An 18,122-nucleotide genomic window follows, 5' to 3' on the forward strand; every position below is an offset into this window, starting at 1 on the left:
CGTTATAACAATCACAGTTATAGCTTCCGAAGTTTATAGCACACTGACTATAGCGAACTAATAATAGACACTCTTTTTTGGCAAGTCGCGTTGGCTGTATTTATAGCCGCGTGGAGGCGTTCTAGAAAATTCAGATAACGTAACAATACAAATTTAAGCGTTTATGTATATATACATATATATTGTTGATTCTTACTCTTGCGAATCTTCTACAACTTTGGAGAATTGGCGGGAGTTTCGCAATACATGTTTAACACGATAAGCTATATATGTTTTTAAATATAAATGTAATCTAAACAAACGTCGATAATAAAATAAATATATAATAAAAAATTCGTTACAATCATGAAAGTAAAAACATAGATTCAACTTTAAACTTAAAGCGTTTCTGAATTAAGCTATTATATCACCAAACAAAAAACAAACCTCTTTAATCAACTGAGACTCTGAATTAAGAAATCAACAAATATTTTTCCAGTTTTGTTGTCTATACATTTCATTTTATACTTTCAGTACATACACTAACAACAATATTAGGTTATAACTTCGTTGCTAAGCAACATGACATCAAAATCATTGTTGGAACATAGTGTTACCAAAACGCACTGGCTTTTCTATATATTATAAGTTGTTAATCTAAGTGATTTTTACCAATAAATATTCTATGAATATGCCACGAATTCATTTCATGAATGATCTTAATTTTGATTGGCTTACAAAGGAATGTACTGATGTTTGACTGCCTCGACTGCACTTTTCTGTCTCTTTGTTGATCAAGCTTGATTTCGCAAAAATGTATTGTTGCGTCAGCGAGTCACATGACCACTGTGACGCCACGTTTCTAGAACTATCTTGTTTCTTCATGAATGCTCTAGTGTTTGCTAGATGGGGTAGGCGGGTATATATAAGAGGGGACAACGTGACGCGGGGATGTAATGTGTGTGTGTAGACAGTGAGTAATTGATCTGCAGTCAGAAGTATTATTGAGCACGTTCGTTGTTATAGCGTTTGTTTAGCGCGATTGTTGAAGTTGAGTGTATCGGTAAAGTTATATTCAGAAAGAATAAACCAGTTTTTATTAAGAAAGAACTTGTGTCGCTTAAGTTTCGTCGGAACGAAGTTACGGGAAATCAATTAACAAACGGAGACGTAACAGTATTTATTTTAGTTAGCTATGAAATGTGAGGTTAGGGTACACTATGGAGTGGGGGTGGTAGTACTTGCCCCGTTATTTTTTACGGGCTATACGCTCGTTTAACATAATCTGCAGTATTAAAAATTCAAAATTATCAAGTGTCCACAATTTAAATTAACCACGTATTTAATTCAATGGATGTTCAGTTTATTGCTTTATATCAGTCTCCCGGCTGGACAACAGTAAGTTTACAGACTTAAAATGCTAAAATCTGGGCAGCAGGAGACAATCCAATGTGGCTTTGCTCTAAAACATACAAAAGCCTCATATCAGCTTAATATTTGTAAAGTGACTGTATTAATATACAATTAAATACTTCTTAATTTAACCGTTTAGATTAAAAAAACACTTGCGAATTAATACAACTTCTTATGATATTTGGGAAATTAACAAACAAATTGGAAGGAATTATTTTTAACTACTTACTTTAATGTTGGTTCTTTATCTTAGTTTTAATGCAAGCTGAAGTGAATCCCGTTTTTGTTTTCGATGTAATAATTAAACATTTTAAGGATGATTATTAGTAAAATGTACATATAAAAGCATCATTTATGGATAACACTGTCTGAGAATTCTTGTCATAATTCTTAAAGTAAGTGTATAATGATTCTGAAAGTTAAAATTTACCCTGCTTTAGTAGAACTTTAAAGTTTACTTTAATACATACAGGGAAGTTATGCCCGGAGCAACGTCGCCTTTATTCTTAACAACAGGGTATATGACGTTGCGAGCTTCTTTCATGGTGAGTTACTTCCTGTTTCTATAAATTCAAGGTATGTTTCTATATTGTACTTCACAAATGACTTAGTTATTAGTGAGCCCTTTTTGTTTTGTTTGTTACAGCAAGGCAATTACACAGGGTGATCTAGGTGGTTTAATAAGACGGCGAGATTTACTTTTACTCAATGTTTAGACCCATCAAAGCACAAAATAAGATAAATCTAAAATCATAATGGTATAATATTGAGTGTACTATGTACAATTCTACTCGTTTCGTAAGAAAATTAACAAAAATTTTATATCTTCCTGCTAATATCACCAGTTGTTTTATTTTTGCTCTTCTTCTTTTGTCTCAAATACCATAATAGTAATAAAAATAAATACTTATTTATTTGTATTTATTTTTAAAACACAATATAATCTTACAGTATGAAAAAAAAGGACTTAATTAGTAAATTAATATTTGTGGAAATTGGAAACAAAGTGTTCATAACCATGATAAGTGAAAACAAATATTACTTTGTATTACTATAATGTGTTCTATAGAACTTCTTTAGAATTTTCGTTGTGATTTCTAACTTTGTTAATAAGTTTAAGTAGGGGACAACGCCAGATAAACACGAGCAGTTATTGTTTGAAATGTGCTTCTTCAGCATGTGATCTAGTAAGCAACGCATATGTAGAAATGGTCAATGTTGATTAAGTTATTAGTGTTCTTTCATTCAAAAACATTTTGAATTTGTTTTTTCCAAATTAATATCATATTAAAAATATTCATATTTTCTGTTCAGTTATACTTGAATGAGAATCGAGGTTCGTGGCATCCTTACATTCCACTTTTGTGCACTGATCTAACTATGTCACACAATCATTCCATGCTTCTGATTGAAGAGGTAAGTTTAGACTGGCTGTAGCCAAGTTCTGACTTTAATGATTACAACACCAAGCTTAGCTTGGTTACAATGGTAAAATCTATTTGTAAAGAGTAGGCTTAAAACAAGGATTGTTATAAAATACTTCGAAATCAATAATTATTAGCAGATTCATGACGAAACAATTACAAAAAGTACTATTGAATTTTAATATTTTAATATTGATATTTGGAAAGAGACAAATAATGATATATATATATATAAGCATCGTTTATAGAAAGTAACTAGCTGGAGATTCTTGTGAATTCTACATTAATTCATTTTGTATATAATGAGCTTTAAAGCAAGCTTTGCGAAGACCCGAGCATTTTCGAAATGTAGGTATTCATTTATCATCGGTAAACTGGTGATGTAATTTCAAGCACAATTGAAAGCTTGTGTGATGTAATTTTCGTTGAATATATACTTTACAGAAGTTGCTCAACTGGTTGGAACATAACAACCAGTTTAAAATCCTAAATAGAATTAAAAGTAGTTTGACGTTCAATCTGATGAAATACAAAATATTTTGGATTTTATTAATCTATTATTAATTGCTCTAATACTGGTTACAGGCATTAGACACGCCTCAATTAAAATTTCTATATTAAAGGCACATTTCTATTAGACTCTTTGCTATATTCTACGTTTTATAAACTTTACATATTTGTTTCAAAAAACGCTTCAACCAAGACATTGAATTTTGAGACCTAGCCGATGTATTGGCCTCTTGATATTAAGTGAGAAGTACTATCGCAAACAAAAGTTAACTGAACTACTTTTAATATATTGTTACGACAGCGGAGGTCACGTGACGCTAGTAACACGTCATGCGCTTCTAGAAAATTCATGTCCCTTCATGAAGCCTCGAGAGGTTACTAGATGTACGGTATTCTTGCATATAAGACCGCCAAGAACTGACGGCAACAATGTAATGTAGTTGGATTGCAGACAGAGATAGAGACGGACAGTTGGGTCGAGCGCGTGAGTCGTTCGTTGTGAATTATAGCGTTTGTTTAACTTATAGCATGACCGTGGAAATTAAGTGAATTTCAAAGTTGTATTGAGAAAGAATAAACTAGTTTTATTTTTTAAGAAAGGACTCGTGTCGCTAAATTTTCATCGGAAAGAAATTATACGGGAAATTAACGACCAGAGACGTAACAATATTCTTGTTTTATACTCTCGATATAAACAATAGGCTTATTTCTTAAGCCTTTTTTTTTTTTTGGTCACGCTTCGTTAGGTATTGTGCCATTCAATGTAATATTAAACACATACTATCACTGTCATACCCCATAAACAATAATGTTAAGACTTTGGGTTCATGAGACACAGCATGTCTAATTAATTATATTTTTGAGCGAATGGCTTTATCGGTAGCGTTTAACATCAGAATATCTCTTAATTTCCCTTAATTTCTAGAGGTGTTAAAATCATTAAATTTTGTTCATTTGTTTGCTGTTGAGCACAATGGGCTATCTGTGCTGCTCCCACCACGGGTATAGAAACCCGATTTCAAGCATTATATGCCCTCAGATTTACCTCTGAGCCATTGAAAGGCTAAAATTACTAATAGTAGTATTTTAAACCACGTTTTTTAGACTAAAATGTATTATTTTATAGTTCTTTATTCTTCTAGAAATCCTGGTAAGTTCACGAAGCATAAACCCATTCACTTTGAAATTTGCGAAAATAATTAAGCAGTTGCTTCAGTTAATTTATTCTATGTCTCTTTTTATTAATTGAACTAGACAAGGATAAAAGGAGTTATATTCTTCATATTTCTACCATGCGACAACAACATGTTTCACTGCTGTCTAAAATTCGTATTATCTCCCATTTAAGGTGGATTTTTCAGCTAATTTCTTAAATTATGAACTTAATGTAGCGTAAAAAAATCTATTTGGATGTAATATTCTTTAATGCAGTTTTTCTGGAAATCACATCTTTGTTACTTATATATATATGGAAGTCTTTTAGTTTGATTGCCTAATGGGTTGAAGTTCGTTGTGAATAAGGATAGCAATTATGCAAACAAATTACGTACTTTCTTCAGCGTACCAGCCTAGAGACTTTCTAGAGTGAATGATTTTGGTCTCTGAAATATTACTCAGTTTTAATATCACTTCTGTTCTTTTTCTTAAGTCACCGGAAAAATATATTTTTTAAAGATATGTTTCTTTATTGTACAGTTGATGTAGAAAATACTTACAACTCCGGTCTTGGCATTTTAATAAGTTTTTCTTTCTTGGAATATGAACTGCAGATCGCCTAAAGGGGGGAGTGGGTAATATTTTATATGAACTGTTTTAAAGTGATACCTAATGGTATATATTAGCTCCCTCTAGTCTTGCACTGCTAAATTAGGGACGGCTAGCGCAGATAGCCCTCGTGTAGCTTTGCGCGAAATTCCAAAACAAGCAAACAAACAAGCAAGCAAGTATATATTAGCACAAATTATTCTGAAAAACAAAAGTGATATAATAGTGAGCAGTGTATACTGTAACACATCTTGATATTTTTTTTATGAGTTCGCGCTGCGAACTTCAATTCTTAGATTCCAATTTTCACGCGATGTTTCTTTTGCAACGTTCATTCTTAGTTGTTATACATTAGGTCGTCAATACTAATGTCGCGTTTTGGAATACTATCATTACCCCCCCACCCTAAAAAACGTACATCACGTATAATAGTTAAACGAACCGCCTAAACGTCTCGTTAGTGTAGCCTGCATAATGTGTAAAATTTAGTGTACTCCCTTATAGCGATGGCACACATTCGGCATATAATGCTGTTTGAATACAAGAAGGGAAACAACACCTCTGTAGTTGCAAATAATATCAAAGATGTTTATGGAAATGTTTTAAACGTTTGTAAACGCAAATATCGTTCAGGTGACTTTAGCCTTAATAACTGTGATGGCAGGGGCCGACATGTTGGAATTGATATTGATGCTCTAAAGACGCTTGTTGAGTCTAACCTAAGGCAGCACATTCGTGAAATGACTGTGAAATTGCATGTCTCTCATGAAACAATATCTAAACATCTAAGGAATATTGTAAAACTCCTTAAAAAAGGTGTTTGGTTGCCTCACGAACTCTCCGATGATCATTATTTCCAACATGTGAACGTTGCTTCGTCTCTTCTGGCGCGTAATGCGCGTGAACTATTTTTGGATAGAATTGTCACCGGTGATGAAAAATGGATTCTCTATGCGAATATTAAACGGCCAAAACAATGGCTCAGTCCTAGACAAAACCACTTCTGATCCCAAAACCTGGATTCCACCCGCAGAAACTGATGCTTTGCATTTGGTGGGACATCAAAGGAGTAATTCATTTCGAACTCCTCAATCCACAACGAACTGTAAATGCAGATATCTATAGTCAGCACTGGAACGTTTAAATCAAGCCCTTCATCAGAAACGCCCTTCAATCGGAAAGGTGTGCTTCTTCTCCACGACAATGTACGTCCACGTTTGACACGTTTGACGCAACACAAGATTATGGAGTTGGGTTGGGAAGTTCTCCCCTACCCACCATATCGTCCAGATATGGCACCATTAGATTACCATTTTTTTGCTCGCTGCAACACCATCTTAATGGGAAAACTTATGCAAATGTGGAAGGTGTTAAAAAGGACATCGACATGTTTTTTTGCTTCAAAGCCAAGTGATTTCTTTAATCAGGGCATTAACTAACAACCTGATTGTAAGATTGAAAAGCATCATCGATAAAAATGGAGACTATTTCATTTATAAATGTTTTGTTTTGATATATAAGTTGTTCGGGTGTTTTCATCTAAAAAAGTGACATTAATTCCTTGACGACCTAATACATACTAGTGTAGGTTCTGGTTTTAGTCAGACTAGATTAATGTTAAATACCTACCGAAGAAAGCTAATTTGGGTATATGATTTTTTTTTTATAATTATGCATTGTTCTTAATGCCATCTGTTCTGAATTAGACTATTATGAAAGAAATAGAGGAAAAAGAAGAAAATTTGATCTCAAGAGCTTGGGAGTTGTCTCTTTTTGGCAGATTTCTGGAAGAAAGAGACCAAATGAGGCAAAGAATAATCCAACGATTTGGATATATCCCAAAGATTGCCAAGTGGAAGACACTGTTGTCCTTGCTGGAGGTAAATATATAAGTGCCATAGTATAAATCATTATAAGTATGTTTTACTGCATTTCGTTCTGAACTTTCCTCTATATTAGTTTCATGCCACATATTCTAAAGGGAACAGTTTTTTAAAGGTTTTTATCTGTAAGAGCCTGTTTATTACAGGGAGTATCGTTTTCCGAACGTACATTGAAACTAGTGAAGCAGAAAGTTTCAGATTTTCGAATTCCTCCAGAAGCAATGAAGTCAGCCAAAAGCTTGTACGAATACATTACATTGCACCTTACGGACATGGTTGAGGTACGTCTAGACTAGCAATATCTTGAGCCTAATCTCATGTAGTATAGTCATGTTTATAAAAAATGAGCAGATTGTCTTTCCGTAAAAATAAAGGAAGCTAAACTAGGTAATTAAAGTTAAAAATATTTATTTCACATGTTTAATTATGAAACACATAACATCGCTTCTTTTAGTGTTCCATTAAATTAAACTAACGTGGAAGATAGATAACATGTTTGTACCAAGTCATAGCTTGTGACTTAAGTCTCATTTAAAGACGTAATTTTTGAACATTCTTTTTGTATATTATGTTGTAGGCACTACATATTCATGACGTTGAAACTATTTTTTCATCGATGATGAACACCTTACTTTTTGGCCAACTAATAGACAACTATAAAGGTGAATATTTGTTTTTATGACTGCACCCACCACATGAAGTCATTCTGTATTTGTAAAAAAATTCAAAACTTATCCATTCATAAATTAATAATTTTATCTATAGATAGTTTAATTGATAGTTTTCAGAAGGAAGAGACCCCTCCCCCAGTGGCCCAACGGTATGTCTGCGAACTTACAACGCTAGAATCCGGGTTTCGATACCTGTGGTGGGCAGAGCACAGATAGCCCATTGTGTAGCTTTGTGCTTAATTACAAACGAACAAACAATCAGAAGGAAAAACTTAATTTGTTAAATAAATGATTTTTTAGGGTTTCAATATATAGTGAAGTGAGCAATACTTTTTTTCTATTTCAATATATATATATATATATATAACTTGTCTGTCTGTAATTCTAATGATTAAAAACTATAAATTTACTCAAAGATAACGTTTTAATCGCAATAAATAAAAATGATTGTAATTAAGCACAAAGCTACACAATGGGCTATCTGTGTTCTGCCCACCACGGGTATCGAAACCCGGATTACAGAGTTCTTTGTCCGCAGACATACCGCTGTACCACTGGGAGGCAATAAAAACTATGTGAGATTTTACTTTTTCAGAAGCTAAAAAGAACCTCTTCGTTATTTGACATGCTCAGGTGTTCACAAATCTGGTTGCTGTCTGTCGTTTCAAAGAATCCAGTGTTTGTTAAATGTTATTACACTTGACTTTATTTTATCTTTTATTATGCCCGTCATATGACTGTAAATGTTTATTTATCTTGCTTCAGAAAATTTGTTCTAATTAATTATTTTATTTATTATATTTTCTAAAAATGAATTACATTGTATTACAAATATATATACAAAATAAATTGCTTATCCTTTTTCTAGTACTTCGCGAAAAACATTTTTGTGTAGTCTTTTTAATCACTTGTGTATGTCTGACATTTTTATGCTTGCATAAACTTATGTGTAGTTAAAAATGTATCATTCATCTAGCGAGAACACAAGCATTAGCGAGAAAATATCTATAATGTGTAAAAACAATGGCAAAGTATATAGTTAACCTCAGATGCAAATGAAGCTTATCGAGATTTGCCATATTCTAATCGTGTATGTGTATTTTCATGTAAAAACTTACCGTTAATTTTAAGAATTAAAGACACTGTTCGGGTGTAAGCGTTTAGAAAAGGATTTTATTTTCTCTTATAATATTACGAAAGAATAGATTAGGCCTCTACGTCACAGGTTAACTTTTCAATTTTACCTTTGGGGAGAAGAAAGAAATCTGTTATAGCCTCATAAATACCCCCCCCCCCAAGTGGCACAGCTTTATGTCTGCGGACATACAACACTATAATCCGGTTTCGATACCCGTGGTGGGCAGAGCACAGATAGCATATTATGTAGTTTTGTGCTTAATTACAAATAAACAATCGTCATAAGTTTTAACGTCTAAAAATACTAATAGCATGAATTTTAATTTAGTGGTGTAGAACACCTAAGTTGAAGAAGAAAATATTTTGATGTTATGTTCAAATCCTCTTCTTGTTAAAGTCGTTTTGAATTGACTAAGTGAAAAAACTGGCTCGGGAAGAAATATTACTACATGGTCATATGTTTGACCCTGTGAATTATTAATTGTGATGACAAAGGCAAAGAACTGGAGGTCAAGGCAACTCCATAAAGGTACAAAATTTAATGCAAAGTGCTTTAACATTTTTTAATAAATTTGTAAACTCTTACAAGAATATACTATATAAAAATAATATTATGTAGTGCCATCTATCGATTTGTAAAAATACTTAAGTTGTGTTTACAGAAAACCTTGAAGACCTGTTAAAAGACATAGCAACTCTTATTTCTGTCGGTAAAAATGTTGAAAGTGCTGGAGTTCCAGCGCAACTTCAGGTAATACCACAAAGAAATATATACTTTTGATTTAAATTAAAGACAAACATCTTATTTAGAAACGAAGCCTAAGGAAACAAAATGTTAACCTTCAAGCTGGATCTTTTGAAAGAAATTATCCATAATTAAAAATTCATGGCCAAATAATTTCCAATAATAATAATGATATTCCTATGTATAAAATGATTTAACTTTCAGTTATTTGTTTTGTGTTGATAAAATGTTATTCGTTTTCAGTTCCTGTTTACATAATGGAGTTGAGAGAAGATTAATTAGTGTAGCTATAAATATCAGATTAAAAAATATATTAATAAAGCTTAATTTTTTGTTGTTTTTCAATCTGAGTAGTGTCACAATTCCGTTATGTAATGAAAATTCTCATCTTCACGAAAAAAAATGTTTTCCACAAATAACAACATCAAAGTATCGTCTCCTGTTATTTCTAGTTTTTCAAAACATCTTTATTTATAGTTTGTTTCAGATTATAAGTTGCTTTCCTGATAGTTTTGAATCATTGTCTATAAATATTTTACCCTGATATTCCAACCTAATTACGCTTGTTTGAATCTGAGATATATGTTAAATAATTCGACTTCTTTTTTTATCTTACTCTCAGACACTAGCAGCTGATATTTGTAAATCTGGTTTTGGCAAAACTTTTGAAGCTATGGACGGACAGGTTAGATTTTCGCATTTTAAACCTTTTTTTTTCATAAGTAAATTTAAGTAAACTAAAGCCGTGATCCAAAAGTACGGATAGGGCGAATTGTTTCTCTTTCGTTTTACATTTTAAAACAAAGCATAGGAGAAAAAAACTCAAGGGGATATTGGCTACAGATACATTCTGAGGCAAATAAATTAACATCACGAGAGCTAGAAATACACGCCATTTTACGTGATTTAGCCTTTTTATAGATTTTAAAAGAAACAGTGACTGGAAATATCAAATCTTACTGAATCTCCGTATTATAAAAGTTCGTGGTATAATCAAATAACTGTAAATGTTAATTTTTTGTCTTTGTATTCTTGATGAAAATGAAGTAATGTTTCGACCTTCTTGAAAAAAAATAGCATTTTTTTTATGTTTCATTATTTTCATAAACACTTTTAGAAACCGATTATTAGATTATCGATACATGATTTATAAATGTTGCTTGATATTATATTGCAGTTCCACATTGGTCATTATTATACGAATGTGATAATGAGATTATATGCTGTTTATATTTCATTTGAAAAGACATAGAATGTGTGTGTGTGCATATATATATATATATAACATATTAATAAAGCTATGAACCTATAGACAGCACTTCAATGGCTGAAATCATACGAAGGTACTGTGGGAATCAAATTTCGAGATTTTTTAGCGGCTCATGGTCATCGCTGCTTAAAAGAGGTACTTTTCAAGGATTTGTTTTTTACTTGTTTTAGAAAGTGCTTATATTCTTTTAGAACTATTTAGAAAACAACATGGATCTAAGCTAAAACGTAATTGTATCGTATTTTCATATTATTGATGATTCATCTTTCTGGATTTAAAGAAATATATATCGTCGCGTAAAATCAAACATATTAAAACAAAAACTTAAAGTCCTGTAAATTTCAAGAGTTGTTTATTTTGTATGCATGAGTTCTGGGATATAATAGATATGTTTCATTAATATTTATCATTGAAGTTTTCAATCATATCATTTTCAATGAAGAAACTGACAGTTTGATGTGAATAACAAGTAACCCGTTAATTATTAAATAATCGCTATTTATCACTAGCTATTAATTAGTTATATTACCATGTTTCATCTGTTAATCTGCTGCCTTGACTATAGGGGTGGCATGGGTTAGTGTACTATTCACTCTTCCATGGTCTTCCTCACTGAGAAGACTTTCATTAACTTACTAATGGTTTCAAGAGTGGTATCCACATTTTGGTGACTTCCATGGCTGGTTGACCGTGTGTTATCAGCTAGGTGGGTGTAGATTACATCTTTAATCTTTCTATATGTGTGGTTCATATCCCGATATTTTAGTATTTTTTCATTTTATTATAAGATATTCGCATGCCTATTGTACTCCTGAATACTGACATTTAATCTGTTTATGTCTACGAATTAGCGGATTCCACATTTACAAAAGATGTTGTAAGTGGTGTTTGCGCTCTCCAGAGAGTCTTTAGGTAGCTTGTTGTGTGCTAACTGCAATCGTAATGTATTGTGATTTCTGAATGCTCTTCTGACTTTATGCTGTTTGCTTATATGTTTTCATTCTGGAGATAAGATAACTTATGACGCCCGTCTTTACACTATTAGGGTGATTTGATTTATAGTCGAGGTATTTACCTTTACCTGTGGGTTTCCTGTAATCTCTGGTATATGGGTTATGTATCTTGGTGCCATCACGTCAGAAATGAAAGTTTATTATATTCATCTGGAATATAAACGTAGTATATTAATTAATCTACATAAATATAATAGTACTGTCTGTTGTCTGTCCATGTAACAACCTAGCAGGGTGTGGATGGATCTTCACCAAAATTGGTATCGAGGTTCTTTAGGTCTATGCGGGGGTACATACAAACTTTCAGTTTTGCGTTTTGCGGTTTTTATGGGTGTTTTTGCGTTTTTAACAATACTTCGCCCCTGTTGATGGATCTTCACCAAATCTGGTATGGAAGTTCAATGGGTACATGCGGAGATACATGCAAACTTGCGGTTTCACATTTTGTGTTTCACAGTTTTTGCATTTTTTACAGTTACATACAAGGGAAGCATATTTTCATGTCCTAAGATAATCTTTCACTAATCATGAATTTACATAATTTCCGCCAGTGTGTGCGTGTGCGTGTCACGTAACTTGTCTTAAACTGCTGGTCACACTAACGTCTAAATGGTACCAAACGGATCATCTCGGCCCCAAGGTTTGCATAAATATAAAACATTTCACACAACCCTTTAGTGAACGCGGTTTTTTCGTAAAAACACGTTTACGGGGATTTCTCGAAAGCGAACCGCAAATTTAACATTGACTTACATTAGAGCATGTAAATAAATACGCCTACTAATTACCGTTCGTAACTTGGCTGAAGAAATTAAGCTTGCATTATAGCAGCAATAATTATTAAACTGAAAAGGTTCAAAATAGTAGTTCAAATATTAAATTTACTTTATAGCGACCCTGTAAATGTGGGCCATAGACCCCAAGAGTTCCCTAGTTAGTGATTAATTTGTATTAGTTAAAATTAGTAAATAATTGATAATTATACTTACTTTATAGTATAGGATACTAACCATGTCAACGACTGATGTGCAATAGCCAGAATGTTAGTGTAAGTAACTGATTGATTACAAATGTGCAAAACAGTTCGATTTATTTGTAGCCGATCAAATAAATATATATATATACCACTCGCTACTAACCTAATAGTTATATGTAACAAACATAATATTTCAGTAAATATTAGTAACCTCTATATTTCGAAATATCTTTTTATGTGTATAGTTTGACTTCCTCGCGAAACCATGGGCTGAAGACCCTCAGAATCTAGTGACATCACTGCAAGTGAGTACTTAACATTAAATATTCATTTTACAAATAACAAAATAAAAGTAAAACAATTTTCGCTCAATGTCAATCGGTCTTTTATTTGTTTTATATACGAAACTTGTTTAACGAGTTTCTAAAAAAAATATAAGTCAAAAATTAACAAAAGTATTCTTAAAGATTCATATGTTAACTTTTTACGCTTATTTTTTGGAATTATTATTGAGTTTCTTATATCCAAGAGTAATTTTGTATTTATTGGCATGAGAATCTTTATACTATAGCTAGGGTTAATACCTTTTATCTCAGTCCATCTAACAGCTAAATGTGCAGTCACATGAAGATCCTACGACACATTTAGGCAATGGTGTTAGGCACAAAACACAGATCCTTAGGGATGGTGACTGATGGTTATTACTTTGTCAGACAAAAATATAGTTACTAATAGTGTGATGAGACAAATTGTAATTCTATGTTTAGTAAGCTCTACAATTTAACCATTGCTTTACACTCATCTTTACTTCCATTTTTCTTTGGATTTCAAATACGACTATATTTTTTGCTCAAAACTGAAATTAAAGATTAAAGTTCACGAGAATAAAATTTTAGTTATAATATTTTGTCCCTCAAAATTAAATTCCTATTGAATTTTTACACATCACAGCGATAACCTTTAAATTTACTGCGAATTTCAGATATATAACATTGCTAACTTACCTAGAAAAGAAAGTGGGTTTAAACTTGAGTTGATCGATAGCCACGTGAACTGGTAACTCTTCCGTAGGGTTGGGCATCAGGTGTACAGTTTTAACCATACTCTTCCAGAGAAAAAAATATAAAATGATGCATTCAAGATACTGATTGCAAACCAATGGTTAAGTATTTTCAATCACCAAATCTCAACCACACTATATGTATGCGTGAACTGGATTAAGTTGGTGAAGTGTAATATTTCATTTATGTCACAACACATCAGAATTAGGGTTAGTATTATTTTACACTGTACTTTTTATGTATTTTAACACCATATATTATTTTTTTGAATGATCCTGCAGTTGATGTAGGATGCATTTTGGGCTTATAATAGACAATAAAGACATGAATAAAAAGTATTTTGTTTTCCAGGCTTATTCTACGCTTTCTTGTCTCATTAGCCCGACGCGGAGTGTGCTTGAGAGAAAGAAGTAAGGTGAGTCAGCTTGGTTTATTTCTTAAAGCTGTCTTCACGCTGTGTCCTTTGTTTAAGTTTGTTTTGTATATTTATATATTACTTAAGTTTTATATAACGAACTTCTTCATTATTCCCACTGAAAGTAATCTCGAAGTCCAAATTACTTGCAGTTCTTCCCTCGGTGGGACAGCAGTAAGTTTATGGACTTCCAACGTTAAATTCCAGGGTTAGATTCGCTGCAGTAGACACAGCAGATAGCCCAGTGTAGCTTTGCTTTAAAAAAAAGAAAACGCTTGCAGTTTCTTCACATTCTGAGTCCAGGTGTTTGTAAATAATTGGAGAACTGACAAGATTAGGCAACATGTTCTTTTATCCGTTAGTCTAAATGACAAATAGTCGAGCTGAAGTGATTTCGTTGTAAACGAGAACAAACAAAGCTGTAGGCCATGTACGAACGCCATAATCTATCAAATTTATCCTTTATTTAAGTCATATTGATTGTATGTAGATTTCAAGCAAGCAATGAGTACGATCAAGCTCACACCATATACATTAAAGCATCGATTACATTAATGTCTGTAATCGCGAGTTCAGGTAAAAATGCATTACACAACTGTATTTTACTTATTTGACATATTTGTAGACGAGCTTGAAATATTATTCTGTGTAAGTAATGAATTATGTTAATTTTAATACTCTAATTCTATCTGTTGTAGAGTAAAAAAAAGAATGCAATTATATTTAATTTTATTCGGAATAAAAAAAATATACGTCCTGAAGTACATACACAGACTACCAGTAAGTAAATAAACGCCCCAGAAAATACAAATACAACAACTTCTATGTTATTATTTGCAAACAACCCCGACGTATAAATATAAGTATAGCTTGGTAACGAATACAGAATACAAACAGTCATGCCATGAGAGATAGAATCCCATAAATTAGCTGTATTTGCACGAGGTAACATAGTTGGACGACGGGAGGGCGGTAAAAATAAGCGAAAAATCATCGTCAAGTCACTTGCAGTGCCGGTGTTCACAGCAAATAAGAAGTCATTTCAATTTCAGTCTCGTCGGAAAACAGTTTCTGCACAGCCTGGACATCCAAAACCAATAGAACGGACTATTTATTCGCTGTGAGAAGTGTCGAGAACGATCAATTACAAACAACTGCTATTGTTGCAGGACATATGTAGAGGTTTCCCATTACCATCGTAAGTTAACTTCATAACATGGATTACAATGAAAAAAGTACATAAATGGAAGTTGTTCCTCACTCCAAGCAATACCCTACTGTCTTTTACAACACTGTACTTGTTTTGGACGAGCCTAAATTTCCACAATTCGCAGACTTTGTTACTATCCTATCAGGAATATGTGTCAAACCGTCTCAAAACACGACAAATATGGCGATATTTATGTTATGGTGTGGGGGTGCCATTTGAGTAGCTGTTAACATTTGAGTAGCTTTTATTTTCTTGAAATTTTTCCATTTTCTATAGTAATTCCTGTACGCTGAATCCGAAAATGATATCCATTTTTCTCCATCACGTACAGATTTTTCACAAAACGTCATGCGTACTTTTACATAAGTGAATCATTTTAATTGAAATCGGATTTTGTTATGCTTAAAATGTTGACAACCACTGGCTATAGATTTCTCTAGACCAATCGCGACGTGAGTCGTATCGATCGTTCTAGAACCCAAACATAACAAACATAATAATAAAAAATGTTCATTGTAGTAAATGAAATAATAATTAGATCTAAATAAGAGTATTTTTTTCTTCCCGATTTGTAAAAAATCCCTACGTGATAGAAAAAAAAAGAATATTATTTTCGAAATCTGCGTAGCTGATTTATGGAAAATCTGTTATTAAAACCAAAACAACTTTTATGAAGTTTAAATTCGCAGGCTTGTGTAATATGAAAAAGGGCAATAACTACTATACGATACATCAAAAGTCTCAAGCAAGTCTGATCACTTTATTCTAACTTTGCTTTTTTCTTTGCATGTAAAGCGTTTTGATCAGATGTCACTATTTTTTGTTTTAAATTACAATGCTTAACAAACAAGGCTTGATTTTAATTATAATGTATTTATTATTTTAAAAATAAATATGGTTTTTAACGAATTATGGATTTATTTTGTCAGCTTACTTGAAGAGTGAAAAAGTATTTAATTGATTGTGATTCATAATTATTTAAATTACAATAATTTTTGATTGTATAGTTTGCGTAAATAAAAGGATTATGACAAAATTAAATGTAGTGTTGAATAGATGTCCCCTGGTGGGATAGTGGTAAGTTTACGGACTTACAACACTAACACCCGGGGATCGATTCCCTGCTGTGAACAAAGCAGATAACCCAATGTGGCTTTTCTTTAAAATTAAAAAAAAAAGTTAAAGAGGCCAACATTCGCGGGTGAATGTAATATGTCTCCGCCACGTAATCCAAACATGGCCAATTATGTCTCTAGAAAAATTGTGGTAATCATAGACAAATATCTATATCACTGCTTGGGACTTGCAAGAAGGTATCTTTGTACCAAATCCCTTGTAAATTGGTCAAAATACAACCGAGTAATTGACCAAACTTCCCCAAATTGTGCTTTTTGGTGAGCTCTGACCCTTCTAAAAGACTTAAAATAGGAAAATACAAATTTTATTTTTTTTCTATGTCGACGTGTTGGGCGCATAAAAATTTATACTTGTGCTAATTTTTATATTGATTCCTGTAAATATGATCGCATAGGAGCCCAAAATATACATTTTTGGATTGTTTGACTTTTGACCCCATAAAATCCTTTAAAAGGTCTATATAAAAAAAATAATTAAAAACTATTCTATGCATATTGGACCAAGGTATAACCCTACTTATTTTCAAGTCAATCCGCCGAGAAATGAAGGAATGACAGTCGATTGAATAGTGTTTGGAAGAAGAAGAAGAAACTATAGAAATACATTATGCCACTCTGTGGGGACATAACAATGTGTTGCTAATTCTTGAACAATATTGTTGTTAGTCTTAACTTTAAATATATTAAAAACTTAAATACAACCTAAAGGGATGAAACCAGTCGCATTCCCTACTTTAGTTTAATGTGTACAAGGTTATGTGGTCCGTATGGTATATACCATATTGTTTAGTATATGTTTTGCTTTTTCAACAAAAATAAAAATAAAGGTAGTACAATAATTATAGTAATTTTTGACTGATTATTTTGTAATCTGTAACATACTTTAATATATTCTTTTGTCGGTGACGTTAAGGTGTTTTGATCTGTTGAGAAATATGCTCGTAGTGATACACTGTAACTTTTAGAACACTTGCGGCAGTAACTCATGTTTCACCAAAAGCTACATCTTATATATATATATATATAAGTCGTGGTAGTGTGTATAATTTGGCTGAAGTCACTATAAAAAAAGTGCATCAAATATACAGAGCCAAAGTCAAGCAAAGAGTTTGTTATGTTCAGTCTCTTTTAGTGAAAACCCTAGACAATATCAGGAAACGTTATCGCGTGTTGGGAAAATTAATGGTGAAGGAAGGAAGACTTCCTGATCCCGAGTTGCTCTACTTCTTTACCAACGAAGAGATTCGAGACCTATTGATAACACGATCTGCTCATTTAATCTCTACGTGAGTATTACACACTGACTCTTTTAAGTATTATTAATAACATATGTTACGTATTATAATTTCAAATAGCCTGAAATTGAGTTAAATGATACTTTAAATTTAGTAGTTAAAATTGTACTTTGGATTTAGCAGTTAAATAAAAGCCGACATATAGTCAAATTCGATGACGAGGAACCCACTTTGAGACTAATAATGGGCTGGGAGACGGGCTTGAATAGGTAATGAAGAA

The 18,122-nt window shown here is 32.5% G+C and overlaps 2 protein-coding genes across 2 annotated transcripts in view; both read left to right on the forward strand.

Annotated features, from left to right (window-relative positions):
- The window catches only part of LOC106457795 (putative phosphoenolpyruvate synthase), a 33,891-nt gene extending 20,789 nt beyond the window's left edge, over positions 1-13,102 (forward strand). The window contains exons 8-16 of the mRNA XM_022383842.1: positions 1,865-1,937; positions 2,707-2,808; positions 6,797-6,970; positions 7,120-7,254; positions 7,551-7,635; positions 9,444-9,532; positions 10,149-10,211; positions 10,839-10,931; positions 13,031-13,102. Coding sequence (XP_022239550.1) covers positions 1,865-1,937; positions 2,707-2,808; positions 6,797-6,970; positions 7,120-7,254; positions 7,551-7,635; positions 9,444-9,532; positions 10,149-10,211; positions 10,839-10,931; positions 13,031-13,102 — 886 coding nt within the window. The remainder of the gene's footprint in view (positions 1-1,864; positions 1,938-2,706; positions 2,809-6,796; positions 6,971-7,119; positions 7,255-7,550; positions 7,636-9,443; positions 9,533-10,148; positions 10,212-10,838; positions 10,932-13,030) is intronic.
- Positions 13,103-14,189: 1,087 nt separating this feature from the next.
- The window catches only part of LOC111085410 (putative phosphoenolpyruvate synthase), a 13,105-nt gene continuing 9,172 nt past the window's right edge, over positions 14,190-18,122 (forward strand). Inside the window, exons 1-2 of the mRNA XM_022383837.1 lie at positions 14,190-14,261; positions 17,730-17,893. Of these exons, the coding sequence (XP_022239545.1) occupies positions 17,790-17,893 (104 nt within the window). The 5' untranslated portion in view covers positions 14,190-14,261; positions 17,730-17,789. The remainder of the gene's footprint in view (positions 14,262-17,729; positions 17,894-18,122) is intronic.

Source organism: Limulus polyphemus, unplaced genomic scaffold (genome assembly GCF_000517525.1).
Source record: "Limulus polyphemus unplaced genomic scaffold, Limulus_polyphemus-2.1.2 Scaffold374, whole genome shotgun sequence".
Lineage (NCBI taxonomy): Eukaryota > Metazoa > Arthropoda > Merostomata > Xiphosura > Limulidae > Limulus > Limulus polyphemus.